The sequence below is a fragment of the Phoca vitulina genome, unplaced genomic scaffold (assembly GCF_004348235.1).
Source record: "Phoca vitulina isolate PV1807 unplaced genomic scaffold, GSC_HSeal_1.0 scaffold20, whole genome shotgun sequence".
In the NCBI taxonomy this organism is placed as follows: domain Eukaryota; kingdom Metazoa; phylum Chordata; class Mammalia; order Carnivora; family Phocidae; genus Phoca; species Phoca vitulina.
Window position 1 is genome coordinate 9,416,365 of NW_022589723.1, and position 16,539 is coordinate 9,432,903.

General features: G+C 45.5%; 1 protein-coding gene across 4 annotated transcripts in view; it reads right to left on the reverse strand.

Moving 5' to 3' along the window:
* DNAJC17 (DnaJ heat shock protein family (Hsp40) member C17) overlaps nt 1-16,539 on the reverse strand; it is a 41,842-nt gene that overhangs the window by 5,707 nt on the left and 19,596 nt on the right. For 2 of the 4 annotated variants that reach the window (XM_032417381.1, XM_032417379.1), the window contains exons 2-9: nt 4,626-4,695; nt 4,030-4,088; nt 3,726-3,813; nt 2,250-2,335; nt 1,909-2,005; nt 1,305-1,348; nt 749-826; nt 179-259 (exon numbers count right to left, since the gene is read on the reverse strand). In XM_032417381.1, coding sequence (XP_032273272.1) covers nt 179-259; nt 749-826; nt 1,305-1,348; nt 1,909-2,005; nt 2,250-2,335; nt 3,726-3,813; nt 4,030-4,088; nt 4,626-4,695 — 603 coding nt within the window. Of the gene's footprint in view, nt 1-178; nt 298-748; nt 827-1,304; nt 1,349-1,908; nt 2,006-2,249; nt 2,336-3,725; nt 3,814-4,029; nt 4,089-4,625; nt 4,696-16,539 lie in introns of all 4 variants that reach the window. The other 2 variants (XR_004301020.1, XM_032417380.1) reach the window with 2 other exon arrangements.

Here is a 16,539-nt window from a genome sequence, read left to right on the forward strand (position 1 = left end):
CATCCCCAGAGCATTCTCCCGCCCTTACCTTCACTCGCTGTGCCTCTACTCCCAGGAATCGGCGGGGGGACGCCCTCTGGGAGTGTGGATACCTAAGCTCAGAGGGCCCACAGTACTGGCTCCCTACTCTGGAATAGTGGGGCCACCATGGCCCCCCAAAGCCTCCCACAGCACTCACCGCAGCCTTGATGGTTGCAAACTCCACCACGGCAGTGCCAGCCTTCTTACTGGAAAGCACCAGGTGGAGCACCTCTCCATACTGTGAGGACAAGGGGGTCCCAGTAAGCATGGCTCAGCCTTCGGGAGCAAGACAAGTTTGGGTTGGCCTGAGGCCTGCCAGGGCATTTTTGGCTGGGGGATAATGCTTTGTTGCTAAGTTCCCAGAGAGGGATCAGAGATGGGAAAGAAAGGAGATTTTTGCTGGGATACGGAAGGATGGCAAAGGAGAGCAGGGCAAAGGACTGAGGACTCAGACTGCCACCAAAGGTGGGGAGGGGGATGGGGCTTCTGTGCCAAGTGCCCACCTTGTCTCTCCCCACACACTCCAGATGGCAAGGGCTAGAGCAGGGCAGGGAAGGCGACACCGGCCTGAGGGTACATGGCAACCCAGGGACCAGAGGGCCGTAGCTGGGGAAAGCCTCTAGGCTGCCCTACAGTCTGTGAGGCAGAAAACGTTTAGGCATGGAGATTTGGGGTTTTGGCTGAGATGTAGACAGAGATGGTAAAGAGGGAAGGCAGCAGGGCAGACCTTCTGGAAAAGCTGTAGGAGGACATCTCTGGAGTAGCCGCCTTTTGACTCATCTTCTTTCTTGCACTTCCATTTTAGCTGAAAAGACATCAGTGAGCGCCACCATTAAACTCTGACCTCGGCCTGAACTGTCCCAGCGCCGAACCTGAGCTTTACACTCTGAGCGACACTCATGGTCTTCCAGGCACTTGTCATCTAGGAAGCGCCACCAAAAATATGTGTTCCGCTTGAAAATGGACAGGGAGGGTGGCATGCTCACCGGAAGCCGCACTTCCGGCCCCATGAGATGCTCCCCTTCCAGGGCTTCTGGGGAGTGCTGCCTGGCAACCGCCAGGGCTAAGGGGGCCTTTCGGGGCGAGCTCTGAGAGGCCGGCCCGATCCCCAGGCAGCGGGAGGATGGAAGGATGTGGGTGGTAGTGCTGGCTCCCAGAGGCCCAGCATCCCCGCCAGAACCCCTTGAGCCCCCAGAAGCATCTGTTCTTGCTGACAAGAGGTAGTGTGCAGTGGCTCATGGATCCCACAGGGGGTTTAGCTTGGGAGTTTAGCTTTAGCTCACCTTTAGCTTGGGGGTTCCTCTGCCTTCAGGATTTTCTGCCTTTCCTAAAAATTTTGGGAAAATTAGCAAGGTAGAATAGGAGGGAGCCAGCAGGTTCTCTAAAGGAGACACAAAGACCTATAAAAGGTCACTCCTTACCAAAGGCAGTATCTGCCCTCCCTGCTGATGAGCTTGGTGGGGAAGGTAGAGGCAATCCCACCCCCAACCAGAGGAGCTGCCACCTCAGGGGCGGTCTGCCCGGCTGCCTGCTGAAGGCCACAATTAGCACTCTGCCAATAAAGGTTGAGACAGAGGTGCAAACGCCATAGTTCTACTGAAACAAAGTATCCCAGAGCCTTTCCTCTACTGATCTGCTCTAAAATAGAGCCAGCTCTGCTTAGGACTCAGACAAACAGGGCCAGGAGATCTCAGGCAGAGTGAAAAACAAATAGGCCCCAGAGAAGTGGTGGGAAGAAGGGACAGGTGGTGTATGTCTGAGTCAGGTGGCCCCAGGGTTGCAAGCAGGTGGAAGCCTCCAGAGCAACTCCACCAAGCAGCCAGTGTGCCTGCTCTGGGCATTTGGAGCTGCCTCAGAGGGGAGGTGGTGGAAGTGAGAGACGCTTACCTCTCAACCTCTGCTCCCGTTCCTGGCGTATCTGCTCCTGGATCAGCCTCTGCTGTTCCTCCAGCTGCCGGGAACCCTCTTCCCGAAGGCGTTCAATCTGCAGAGCAGGGTTGGGGGGAGTGACAATTCTGTGCAGATCCAATTCCAGGTTGGCTCACCTTGTGAAGGTCCCTGGGAGGCTCCACCTGCAAGCTAGGGCTCAGCAACCTGTGGGTTGGACAGATTACCCAGATCCCACAGAAGAGGGAAAGGGCATGCCGTCCGCAGCCACGAAAGCCACCGAGGCCCACTCTCCTCCTTTTCCTGCAGATAGATTTAGGCTGGCACGCCTGGACGCTCACCTCCTGCTCCAATGTCCTGGTGCTCCGGCTCTCCTCCTCCTCCTCACTGCCATGGGCCTGGGCCTGCCGCTCTCGGGCCTCCAGGTCTGGGCACAAGAGTTGAATGACCCAATGTCTGGTCTAAGCAGTTTCTACATGGCCACAGCCTGCCCAAAGTCTCACGCAGGATGAAACCATAGAGTAGCTCCACCCCCTCCCTCCATGCCCATGTGCTCCCAAGTTAGCCTTTGTTGAGAACAGTCAGAGCAGAGATGAAGCATAGGCTCCAGCTGAGTGGCCGGGGTCTGGAAGAGTTACATCAGCTCCCGCTGACCAAGCTGGTTCTCCGATCAGTGAACAGGGTGTGGGTGGGTGCTTATGTCAGCAGCCCAGGGTCATGTGGCAGGGACGCCGAGGGTGGAGCTGCTGGCCTGCTCCTGTGGTTTGGCACCACAACCTGGCCTCAGCCTTGGCGGTGATGCTTCTCCCACCACAGAGATCAAGTCCCCACCGTCTCCTTTACCTCCCTCTCAGCTCACATTTACCAAGCCTCACTTTGGACCTGACTCTGGTGGCTCCTACAGGCATGGCAGAGTCTGTGTGAGGACCTCACACCATGTCCTGGAGCCCTTCCCACCTTCCAAGAGAAAGCTGCTTGTGGCCCGAGGCCAGGCCAGCTGCTGTGACAAACCCTCCTCTCGGGCCTGGCACACACAGCTTTCTTCTCTGGGCACTTTACTCACCTAGAATCACCAGGGTTTTTTGTTTGTTTTTGACAGCAAGGTGGATGTACTGGGATGGTATATGTACATATTAAATATGTGGATGTCAAATAGGCAAGAAGAAGGGGAGAAAAATTGGGTAAAGACTGCCTGGAACAATCTTATTGCAGTGATGAAAATGTTCTCAAACTGATTTATAGTCATAGTTGCACCATTTGGGAAATTTACTCAAAACCACTGAATTGTACACTTGAAATGGGTAGATGTTATGATATTCAAAATACACCATAATAAAGCTTTAAAAAAAAAAAAATGCCTGGCCCTATTTGGATTCTTCTGAGGGGACTCCACAGAGTGAAAGCTCTGTGCAGAAGTGAGGCTGGGACGCATCAAAAGACCCAGGACGGCATGCTGAACAAGAACACAGACTCTGCTCACAGTGCGTGGTTAACTCCAGCAAGTTCTTATCCTTTTTGTGCCTTAGCTTCTTTATCTATAAAGAATGGATTTAGTAATACCTACCTCCTTGGTTAGTTGTGATAATTAAAGGAGGCTGTAAAGCCTCTGTCACAACGCTAGCTGGTAGTAAATCTAGTCACTGCTGTTATTCCTAATTATGTCCTTTAAGACCCATCCCTGATAGCAGGGCTCTGCCCAGACCTGGAGCCAAAAAGCTCTGAGGTGCTAGAATTATAGCTCCAGGAAGAAAGGTGAGGGGCTGCATGAAAATGGCCCAGGGAAACCAAAGGCCACCCAGCACCACAATGTCACCTACCAAGCTTCACTTTCTTCCTTCTCTCATCAAGTTTCTGGGTCCTCTCTGCTGCCTGCTTCTTGGCTTTCCTGACCTTGTCATATGCAGCCTGGCAGGAGAAAGGAACACCGAGGAGCAGTCAGCTTGAGGACAAGCCTGGAGCCCAGCCATGTAGCCGGAGAGCCGTCAGGAAGCAGCCTGGCGACCAGGACTCAGGCTGGGGCAGCAAGGACTGTGCCGCAGGGCAGAGTACAGGGGACTGAGGCCGAGGGGCCACAGTGGTGTCTAACCACAGGGACAATCAGATAGAGGAGGATGAGCTTACCCTGGCTGCAGCATCGGTCAGTACCTCCAAGGCCTGAGAAAGCTGGTGGAAGAGCTCAGCTAAAAATATGGATCAAGAAAGAGAGAGGACAAAAATGAAGTCAGGGGCGCCTGGGTGGCTCAGTCAGTTAAGCATCTGCCTTCAGCTCAGGTCATGATCCCAGGGACCTGGGATCAAGCATCGGGCTCCCTGCTCCGTGGGGAGTCTGCTTCTTGCTCCCCCTCTGCCCCTTCTCCTGCTCATGCTCTCTCTTTCGCTCACTCTCTCTCAAATAAACAAATATAATCTTAAAAAAAAAAAAAAGAATAAGGAAGTCGGGCTTGATGACGGTGTGCTCCCTCAGAAAAGCACCTCAAAGAAGCCACGGGCTGGCAGGAAGGCCGACATCAGCAGATGATGGACCAGCAAAGGAATGGGGGTGTACAGGCAACTGACCAGACGCCCCTCACATGCAAAGTGCAGGTTTGGGGCTGCGCACCCAAAGCCAGGCTGCCTGTGCGCGCCAGCACTCCCCAGCACGCACACGGGAGCGGAGATGGGGAAGACACCACGTCCACATGAGCAGGTCTCACCTTCCCACACCTGGAGAGTCTCACCTGCTCTGGGATTATCCGGATTTTTGTCTGGGTGGCAGGAGAGGGCCTTCTGCCTATATGCCTTCTTCACCTGGAAGAGCCAGAAGATGTGGTTATTCACTCTCTCACCCCAGGACAGAGAGGAAAATCTCACTAACGAGATAAAGGGAATCCAGGGAGTGCTCCCCCGCGCTAAAAGAGAGGCTGCTGGCTCCCACGCGGAAACAGTCACCTCACAACCTCTGAGGAGCTTTGCAGGGGAGGAGGCAAAAGCCATGGAGGGAGCTGACTGCTGTCCTGCAGCAGGGAAGCTGGGCCTACTTCCTGCTGAGCACCAGTCTCACCACAGACGATGTAGAAGGGCTCCTGGCAGGGGCAGGTTTCTTCACAGCCACCTGGAAACAGGCACTCACGCACTCTTGGTGGGCATGTAAACTGGGGCACCCTTTCCGGAAGAAAATTTAGCCATACGAGTTTTAAAATGTATTTGCCCTCTGATCACTCCTAGGAATTTGGACTTGTAGAAGTATCCCAAAGCAAACATACAAAGATGTCCACTGCTCCACTGTGTGTTTATTTTTTTTAAGTTTTTTTTTTTTTTTTTAAAGTAGGCTCCCGCCCAGCATGGAGCTGAGTGCAGGGCTCGAACTCATAACCCTGAGATCAAGACCTGGACTGAAGAGTCAGACACTTAACCGACTGAGCCACCCAGGCACCCCTAAAAGATTTTAAGTAATCTCTACACCCAATGTGGTACTCAAACCTACAACCTCGAGATCAACAGTCACATGCTCCACCGACTGAGCCAGCCAGGCACCCCTGCAGGAAAGTTTATATTACATCAGCACCCACTGGAACGAACCAAAATCTCCATCAACAGAGAGACCCATTAAAAATACTACGATTGGGATGCCTGGGTGGCTCAGTCGGTTAAGTGGCTGCCTTCAGCTCTGGTCATGATCCCAGGGTCCTGGGATCGAGTCCCACATCGGGCTCCTTGCTCAGCAAGGAACCTGCTTTTCCCTCTGCCTGCCACTCCCCCTGCTTGTACTCTCTCTCTCTCTCTCTCTAGCAAATCAATAAATAAAATCTTTAAAAAAAAATACTATGATAGACAGAAGTCTATATGTGCTGACTAGAAAGATCTTCAAGTCATCATCTCAAGCAAAAGAAAAAAAAATTTAACTCTGTATGACGACAGATGTTAACTAGATTTTTTTGTAGTGATGGTTTTGAATATATACAAATACCAAATCATTATGTTATACCCCTGAAACTAATACAATGTTATATGTCAATTATGCCTCAAAAAAAATTTTTTTTCAAGGTACAGTGCATGAAAAAAAATAAGACTTAGAACAGTATATATAATATCACTTTAGGATTTAAAATAAATAAAAGAACTATAAATAGAGATACTTGGGCATGTGCATAGCCTTTGGCTTCTTTTTTTTTTTTAAGATTTATTTATTTATTTTAGAGAGAGAGTAGGGGAAAGGGGCAGAGGGAGAGAGAAACTCAAGCAGAACCCAGCCCCCCGCCCCCCCGCACCATGGAGCCAGATGCAGGGTTCGATCTCACGACCCTGAGATCAGACCTGAGCCGAAACCAAGAGTCAGATGCTTAACCGACTACACCACCCAGGTGCCTGTTTTCTTTTTTATTAGAAACTTATGAGAAAAAAAGTTTCTTATAAGAAACCTAACAGTGGTTTCCTTTAGAGAGAGGCTGAAGATGGAGGGGAGGGAAACATTTACTTCTTATTTAAAAAAATTTTGTTTTGCCTCGCATCGGGCTCCCTGCTCAGCAAGGAGCCTGCTTCTCCCTCTCTGCCACTCCCCTTGCTTGTGCTCTCTCACTCTCTGTCAAATAAATAAATAAAATCTTAAAATAATAATAATAATAAAAGGTATTTTTTTAAAAATATTTTATTTATTTATTTGACAGAGAGACAGAGAGCAAGAGAGGGGACACAAGCAGGGGGAGTGGAGAGGGAGAAGCAGGCCTCCCGCTGAGCAGGGAGCCCGATGCAGGGCTCGATCCCAGGACCCTGGGATCACGACCTGAGCCGAAGGCAGACACCTAACGACTGAGCCACCCAGGCACCCCATAAAAGATATTTTTTTAAAGTATCTCTACACCCAGTGTAGGGCTTGAACTCACAACCCCGAGATCAAGAGTCGCATGCTCCACCGAGCCAGCCAGGTGCCCCCATTTACTTCTTATTTTATACTTTTCTGTAGTTCAAGTTTTCAAACCTTAAACAGGTCTTATTTTATTATCATTTTTTGTTGTCTCTTGGTGGGGAGGTTATGGTCCATCTTAAGTTTTTATCTTGTATCTCTGAATTAAAAAGAAAAAAGATTATTTCCTATGTTAGTAAAAATAAACAAACGTAGCCACCAAAATTCTCTATCATCTATTGCGCACTCAGCTGTTTTAAAGACAAGGCAGAGCACAAAATCCCAGAATCGCCTCTGGTTCCTGAGGCCTTGCCCTCACTTCTGCCTGCATACCTTACCTGCCACTCAAACCTGCTGTGAGGAGGAGCCTCTGGACCCAGAACTTCCTCAAGTAGCTAAGCCAACTGGCTTTCTAGGCTTCTCAGAGGAAACCAATAAATACTTCTACCCAAAGCTGCTAAGTAAGGGCTTTCAGAGGCAAGCAGCCAGCACCAAGGGCGGACGTGTGGACAGGTGCCTCACTCCACTACCACCTCCAGGCCCAAGGAGGGTGGGCAGCCACCTAGCCCAGGACCTCTAGGGTGTGCTGCCACCTGCTGGGCTACAGTGGGCACTACATCTTCACCAGCCTGGGCGACCAGCCCATCAGGCTCTTGGGGCGCTCCTGGCTCAGCCCAGGAGACAGAATCCACTCCCAGGACAGGCCTTGAGCAGCCAGAGTGTAGATGTGCCTTCCTACACTCCCACCTTCCCAATCAGCTACCTGTGCTCACCTGGCCCACCTGCTTGCCTCTCCAACCCAATCTAGCTTTTCACCATTAAAAAATAACATCCAGCTCTGGTTTCACTATTAAAAAATTAATAATAAGAGAAGAGGTAATAGTTTTATATACAGTTTGCAACTGAAACATCACCTTTACTCTTTCAGCCCCTTATCAATCATTTTTTTCTCCTTCTTCCTTTTGCCTCCTACCTGTGCCCCTGGCTTCCTTTCTTTCTCATTTAAAACTAAGCTTTTATTATATATTCTTTATATATTAGGGTCCTTTATTTGTTGTTTTTCTTCAATAAGTAAAACAATACTGATGTTCTTTCCCCAGTTCCCCAACTCTCTCTTCAAGGTTCGAGCATTAACTGGATGGTGGGTAGCCTTTTAAACCTTCCTCCTTGATCATACCAGCAAATAGGGCTCTTTTGAATTTTGTTTCTGCCTCTCTCCCACTCCTCTCTCTTTGGTGAAAAAAAGAGGCAGGGAGAAGAGGGTGTCTGTCACCTCAACGTGAAAGCTGCCTGCCCTCAGAATGGACTTCTTCAGGACCAGGATGAGGGCTGTGGCCTACTGATGTTGGGGCTTTTGAGGAACAGCTTCTTTTGTATCATGGGATTACTTAAAAGTATTATATGTTCACTTTTGTAAATCTGAAAGAAAGGGAGAAAGGGGGCAAGATGGACCGGTAAAAAAGCAAGATAGAAGGAGCATGGCGGGGGGACGCCTGGGTGGCTCAGTCGGTTAAGCGTCTGCCTTCTTAAGCGTCTGCTTTCGGCTCAGGTCAGGATCCCAGGGTCCTAGGATTGAGCCCCGCATCGGGCTCCCTGCTCAGCGGGAAGCCTGCTTCTCCCTCTCCCTCTGTCCTCCAGCTTGTGCTCTCTCTCTCACTCTCTATCTCAAATAAATAAATAAAATCTTTAAAAGAAAGAGTAAAGGAGAGAGAGAGAGAGCACAAGCAGGGGGAGCAGCCGGCAGAGGGAGAGGGAGGCTCCCCGTAGAGTAGGGAGCCCGATGCGGGACTCGATCCCAGGCCCCTGGGACCATGACCTGAGCCAAAGACAGACGCTTAACCAACTGAGCCACCCAGGTGCCCCTCTTTTTTTTTTTTTCTTTTTTGAGAGAATGCTTTATGGCCTTTATTCTAAAGGAATAATATTAAAGTATATTGTTGTGTGTTTTATAATTCATTTTGGATGTTCTATATCAGAAAACTGGTTTTTGTTTTTGTTTTGTTTTGCGACACACACCTTAGAGTCCAGGTGCTTGTGGGACCTGAGTTGTGTTTAAGTATTTATTTTAAAAAAATCATGTCTCCATTTGTACTTAAGCACTATTCTCTTGTGCATAGGTGAATATTTGCAATTATGTTTCATGTTGGGCATTCTGCTGCAAAACCATAAAAAAGGGGACACAGAAACAAACAAAAAAGAAAACTGTTTTTGTTTTACTTACATAGGGAAACAAATTGTTCAAACTGAAAAAAATTAATTATGTAATAATGGGAAATTAATCTATATATATCAGTTTGCTTCCTTATCAATTCTCTTTCCAGAATCTGTTCCTTGGACAAATGTCTATTAACAGTCTCATCAGATCTTTTTTTTTTTAAGTAACAGTATAACTAGACCTAGGTTACCTCCATCTGCATGGACCCCATCTTACCCCTGCCCTTCCAGCTCCATACTCCCCAAATTTACAACTAAATACAATTGCCCTAATCAAATTGATATATCGGAACCCCCACTCCCTCGAGGCCTGGCCTGGACCTCAATTTCCAAACCATCCTTTAAAGATATAAGGGGCTGATCATTCTGTATTTCAAGATCCTATCAGAAAAAATTACCAGTCTCATGCACTGGCTGGTTATTAGCAAGAAGAGAGGTAAGGCCAGAAAGTCAATGTCAGGAGGGTATTCATTTCCAAGGAGGGGTATCTAAAGGCTGTACTGAGAGCCCTTCAGTACAGCACTGAATCTACCCCACCTCCTGGGTCCACTGATGGAATATCTAGGAATAAAGAGGCTGAACTGGAGTTGGGGATATAGAAAAAAATCAGGTTATTTCCCTGATATTGAAGAGGAAGGACACTGTTTAGCAAGGAAGATGGCTGTGAAAACAATGAACTACATTATTTTATGTGATGCCGTAAAAGTGCTCCATGAGAATGAAAACACAGAAATAAATCCACAATTACATGGTCAATTAATCTTTGACAAAGGAGGAGTAAATATAAAATGGGGAAAAAGTCTCTTCAACAAATGGCCACATGTAAAAGAATGAAACTGGAGGGGGGCCGGGGTGGCTCAGTCATTAAGCATCTGCCTTCGGCTCAGGTCATGATCCCAGGGTCCTGGGATCGAGCCCCGCATCGGGCTCCCTGCTCCACTGGAAGCCTGCTTCTCCCTCTCCCACCTCCCCTGCTTGTGTTCCCTCTCTCGCTGTGTCTCTCTCTGTCAAATAAATAAATGAGATCTAAAAAAAAAAAAGAATGAAACTGGAGCACTTCCATTCACCATACCCAAAAATTCAAAATGGATTAAAGACCTGTATGTGAGACTTGAAACCATAAAAATCCTTGAAGAGAGCACAGGTAATAATCTCTCTGACATCAGCTGTAGCAGTATTTTTCTAGATATATCTCCTGAGGCAAGGGAAATAAAAGCAAAAATAAACTATTGTGACTATATCAAAATAAAAAGTTTCATGGGCGCCTGGGTGGCTCAGTTGGTTAAACGTCTGCCTTCGCCTCAGGTCGTAATCCCAGGGTCCTGGGATCGAGTCCCACATCAGGCTCCCTGCTCAGCGGGGAACCTGCTTCTCCCTCTCCCTCTGCCTGCTGTTGTGCCTACTTGTGCGCTCTCTCTCTCTCTCTGTCAAATAAATAAATAAAATATTTTTTAAAAAATTAAAATAAAAAGCTTCTTCACAGTAAAGGAAACAACAAAACTAAAAGACAACCTACTGAATAGGAGAAGATATTTGCAAATGACATATCCAATAAAAGGTTAGTATCCGCGGCACCTGGGTGGCTCAGTCGGTTAAGCAGCTGCCTTCGGCTCGGGTCATGATCCCAAGGTCCTGGGATCGAGCCCCGCGTCGGGTTCCCTGCTCAGTGGAGAGCCTGCTTCTCCCTCTCCCTCTGCCTGTCTCTCTGCCTACTTGTGCTCTCTCTCTATCTCTCTGTCAAATAAATAAAATCTTTTTTAAAAAAAAGGTTAGAATCCAAAATTAAAGAACTTATAGAACTCAACACCCAAAAAATAAATATTTCAATTAAAAAATGGGCAGAAGACATGAACAGACATTTCTCCAAAGAAGACATACAGATGGCCAACAGACACATGAAAAGATGCTCAACATCATCAGGGAAATGCAAATCAAAACTGTAATGAGATATCACCTCACATTGGTCAGAATGGCTAAAATCAAAAACACAAGAAACGGGTGCCTGGCTGGCTCAAACCATAGAGCATGCAACTCCTTTTTTTTTTTTTTTTTTTTTAAGCTTCTATTTATTTATTTGAGAGAGAGAGAGCATGAGAGAAAGAGAGCATGAGCAGGGGGTGGGGCAGAGGAAGAAGCAGACTCCCCAAAGAGCAGGAAGCCCGATCTGGGACTTCATCCCAGGACCCCAGGATCATGACCTGAGCCAAAGGTAGACACTTAACTGACTGAGCCACCCAGGCGCCCAAGCATGCAACTCTTGATCTCAGGGTCGTTGAGTTCAAGCCCCACATTGGACGTAGAGCTCACTTTAAAAAAAACCCAAAAACAAAACCTCAAGAATCAACAAGTGTTGGGCAAGGATGTGGTTAAAAAGGAACCCTCATGCACTGTTGGTGAGAATACAAATTGGTGCAGCCATTGGAGGTTCCTCAAAAAATTAAAAATAGAACTACCCTAGATCTAGGAATCTCACTATTTACCCCCCAAATACAAAAATACTAATTCAAAGGGATACATGTACCCCAATGTTTACTGAAGCATTATTTACAATAGCCAAACCATGGAAGCAGCCCAAGTGCCCACTGACTGATGGATAAAGTAGATATGACACATATATATGTAGGAATATTATTTGGCCATAAAAAAGCCTGAAATTTTTCCATTTGCAACAACGTAGATAGAGCCAGAGTGTATAATGACGAACAAAATAAGTCAGTCAGAGAAGACAAATACCATATGATCTCACTCATATGCAGAATTGAGGAACTAAAACAAACAAGCAAAGAAAAAAAAAAGCAGAAGAGAGAGAGACAAACCAAGAAACACACTCTTAACTACAAACTGATGGTTACCAGAAGGTAGGTGAGTGGGGGGATGGGGGAAATAGGGGATGGGGATTAAAGAGTACACTTACCATGATGAAATAAAATATAATAAATAAAATGAAATAATTAAAAAAAAAAAGAATGGAAACACAGAGAAGGGAGTAACTAATTTTAGCCCTGCAGGCTTCCCAGAGGGGAAATATCTGAGCTGGGTCTGAAAGGTGAGTAGCTCTCCCAGCAGAGCAGCTGGAAAGGACATTCAAGACAGAGGGTGTAAATAGTCAAACCATGGAAAGAGCCTAGATGTCCATCAAGAGATGAATGGATAAAGAAGATGTGGTATATATATACAATGAAATATTATGCAACCGTCAAAAAAATGAAATCTTGCCATTTGCAACGACGTGGATGGAACTAGAGGGTATTATGCTAAACGAAATAAGTCAATCAGAGAAAGACAAGTATCATATGATCTCACTGATATTGAGGAATTTGAGAAACAGGCAGAGGATCATAGGGGAAGGGAGGGAAAAATGAAACAAGATGAAACCAGAGAGAGAGACAAACCATAAGAGACTCTTAATCTCAGGAAATAAACTGAGGGTTGCTGGAGTGGAGGGGGGTGGGAGCAATGGGGTGGCTGGGTGATGGACATTGGGGAGGGTATGTGCTATGGTGAGCGCTGCGAATTGTGTAAGACTGATGAATCACAGGGGCGCCTGGGTGGCTCAGTCATTGGGCATCTGCCTTCGGCTCAGGTCATGATCCCAGGGTCCTGGGATCAAGTCCTGTGTCAGGCTCCCTACTCAGCGGAGAGTCTGCTTCTCCCTCTCCCTCTGCCCCTGCTTGTGTTCCTGCTCTTGCTGTCTGTCTCTCTCTCTGTCAAATAAATAAACAAAATCTTTAAAAAAAAGAAAACTGTGTTTCTTAAAAAAAAAAAGAAAGACTGATGAATCACAGACCTGTACCCCTGAAATAAGTAATACATTATATGTTAATTAAAAAAAAAAAAGACAGAGGGTGTAAAAGAGCCTGACTTCTCTTAGAGTCCCAGACCAACTTAGAAGAGATATACAAGAGTTTTGCTTTAGGGGAGCCTGGCTGGCTCAGTCAGTAGAGCAAGAGACTCTTGATCTTGGGGTTGTGAGTTTGAGCTCCATGTTAGGTGTGGAGATTACTTAAAAATAAAATCTTAAAAAAAAAAAAAAAAACAGCTAAAGGGGCACCTGGGTGGCTCAGTTGTTAAGCGTCTGCCTTCGGCTCAGGTCATGATCCCAGGGTCCTGGGATGGAGCCCCACATCGGGCTCCCTGCTCGGCGAGAAGCCTGCTTCTCTCTCCCCCACTCCCCCTGCTTGTGTTCCCTCTCTCACTGTGTCTCTCTCTGTCAGATAAATAAATACAATCTTTAAAAAAAAAAAAAAGCTAAAAAAAGATTTTGCTTTAATGAGGGAAAGGTACTGAGAACAGAAAAGGACATGAAAAAAGAGGGACATGGTTGCAATAAAGCATGGAAATAAAACTGTTTTTATTAAAGGATATTTTGGGTATTAGAAAACTTCAACCAGGGGCACCTGGCTGGCTCAGTCAGTGAAGTATGCAACTCTTGATCTCTGGGTTGTGGGTTCAATACCCACATTGGGTGTAGAGATTGTTTAAAAATAAAATCTTTTTTTAAGATTTTATATATTTATTCATGAGAGACAGAGAGAGGCAGAGGGAGAAGCAGACTCCCTGTGGAGCAGGGAGCCCAATGAGGGACTCGATCCCAGGACCCCAGGACCACAACCCAAGCCGAAGGCAGACGCTTAACTGACTGGGCCACCCAGGCGCCTCTTAAAAATAAAATCTTAAACAAACAAAGAAACTTCAACCAAAGAAAAGTACTGGAAGAAGAGTAAGAAAATAATAAATTCATAAAGCTTTTTTTTTTTTTTAATTTTTGTTTTTTAAAGTAGGCTCCACACCCAACATGGGGCTTGAACGCACGACTTAGAGTCACATGTTCTACTGATTAAGCCAGCCAGGCACTCCTCATACAAACAAGTTTTAATGCACAGACCTGGGATGAAGAAATGCTGGGGAGTGAGAACATACATAAAGGTAAAGAAACACACACTGGGCCAAGAAGAGGAGAAAACAAAGGTAAATAATGATAAAGTTACTCAGGGATGATACCGAAAATATAAGAAAGTTAATGTGATTCATAAGTTATTTGTGATTCGGGGCACCTGGGTGGCTCAGTCAGTTAAGTGTCTGCCTTGGGCTCAGGTCATGATCCCAGGGTCCTGGGATAGAGCCCCGCATGGGGCTCCCTGCTCAGTAGGGAGTCTGCTTCTCCCTCTGCCTGCCGCTCCCCCTGTTTATGCGTTCTCTCACTCTCTCTCCCACTCTCTGTCAAATAAATAAATAAAATCTTTTAAAAAAAAGATTTATAAGTTATGTGTGATTCATAAAACAGAGAGTAGAACAATTAGAAGGGAAAGCTCCACAGTGCGGATGAGCAGGGCCAGACATGATGGGCCTGCTGAGATCAAGGGTAGTGAATCTTTATCGAGGATGAATGACTAAAGAGGCTTGTGGGATCTCTAAGCCCAAAGAACTTAAACCTCGACATTCTCTGTCAGCTATGAAAGTGTATCATAAAAAGCACAAAGGTAAGATTAATGACACACATAAGCCTGGCCAAGAAACAAACACTAATAAATGTAAAAATTCAACATATGGTAAAAAGTATTACTAAAATTTATTACACTAGTGAAGAAAAAGTTAAATCTTCATCTCAAATCATATACCAAAATAACTCCAGATAGATCAAAACACTAAATATAAAAAACAAAACTAGGGGTGCCTGGGTGGCTCAGTTGTTAAGCATCTGCCTTCAGCTCATGTCATGATCCTAGGGTCCTGTGATCGAGCCCCGCATCGGGTTCTCTGCTCCGCGGGAAGCCTGCTTCTCCCTCTCCCACTCCCACTGCTTGTGTTCCCTCTCTCGCTGTGTCTCTCTCTGTCAAATAAATAAATAAAATCTTTAAAAAATATATAAAAAACCAAACTAAAAGAAGATAAAATAAAAAAAATGATGGGACTATTAATCTGCCTGTGGAATTAGGAAGAAATTCCTAAGTCTTAAAGCAAGGGAAGAACTCACACACGTGAAAATACACGTGCCTGCACACATACACAGAATGAATAAATTTACAATGAAAAAATTTTAAATTTCTCTAGGTAAAAAATCAAGACAAAATTAATAGACAGGGAAATGGAAACTAAGGGAAGTATTTGCATGAAGTATGACAGATAAGATAATCTTTACTATCTAAAGAACTCATACAGAAAAAAAAAAAAAAACCCAACCCAGAAAAAAAAAAAAAACTCACAAGAAGATAGAGAAAAATCAGGAAGATAATTCACTGAATATAAATGGTTAATAACATGAAAAATATTCAGCCTCACACACAAAAATTAAGTCCTTTTTCACCTAGCAATTGACAACAAGTAAAACAAAGGATGGCATCTTAATGTTGGTGGCTTTGCGGTGAATATGTAAATTGACCTGATGATTCTGGAAAGCAATCTGGCCCTACATATCAGGAGGCTCTGAAAAGTGCAGACTCTTTGATCCAAAAAGGCTTCCTCTAAGAGTCTGTTTATAGAAATATTTAGAAATTTATTCAATATTTATAAAAACTGGTATTCATTTATGGTATAATTTATAATAGATAAAGTCCAGAAGTCATTTACATTCCAAAACAACAAAAAGATAGCTAGCACTTACATAATGCTTACTGCGGGGCAAGCTCTGTCTGCAGTGCTTTACGTATAATAACTTATTTAACCCTTAAAACATTCTCATCAGGTAGAAATTATTATAATCCACATTTCACAAATGAAGAAACTGTGACAACAGAAGCAATTATGATACTGAAAATCCATTCAAAGACAAAACATGCAATCACTACTACAGACAATAACTGTTCTCCTCCACTATAGAAAAAAAGTGCCCCCCCCAATCAAGGGCCGTATAGGAAGGCTAGACTTCTATCCTCACCACCTGTAACAAACCACCTCAAACTGCCAGCAGGGTGGTGTCAAAAAGGTCGAGTGGAGAGCTTATCCTCACCAGGTGAAAATATAAAAATATCGCTGAAAGAGAAGAGTTATAGCTGATATTTACTTTTTATAATGAGTTTGTATTACTTTTCAAATCAAGAAAAACACTGTTAAAAAACCCAAACAGGTCTAGGGGCACCCAGCTGGCTCAGTGGGTAACTCTTAATCTTGGGGTAAGTTCGAGCCCCGTGTTGGGTGTCAAGATTGCTCAAAAATAAAATCCTTTCTTTTTAATAAAGATTTTATTATTTTATTTATTTATTTGAGAGAGAGAGCAAGCGCAGAGGGAAGAGGCAGAGGGAGAAGCAGGCTCCCCGCTGAGCAGGGAGCCTAACATGGGACTCGATCCCAGGACCCTGGGACCATGACCTGAGCTGAAGGCAGATGCTTAACCGACTGAGCCACCCCAGGCATCCCTCAAAAATGAAATCTTAAAAAAAAAAAAAAAACAGGTCTAAATGTGCCAATCAAAAGACAGTGGCTGAAAAGATGAAGAAGCAAGACCCATCTACATGCTGCCTACAAGAGACTCACCTCAGAGGTAAGGATACACACAGACTAAAAGTAAAGGGATGGAAAAAGATATTCCACACAACCAAAAA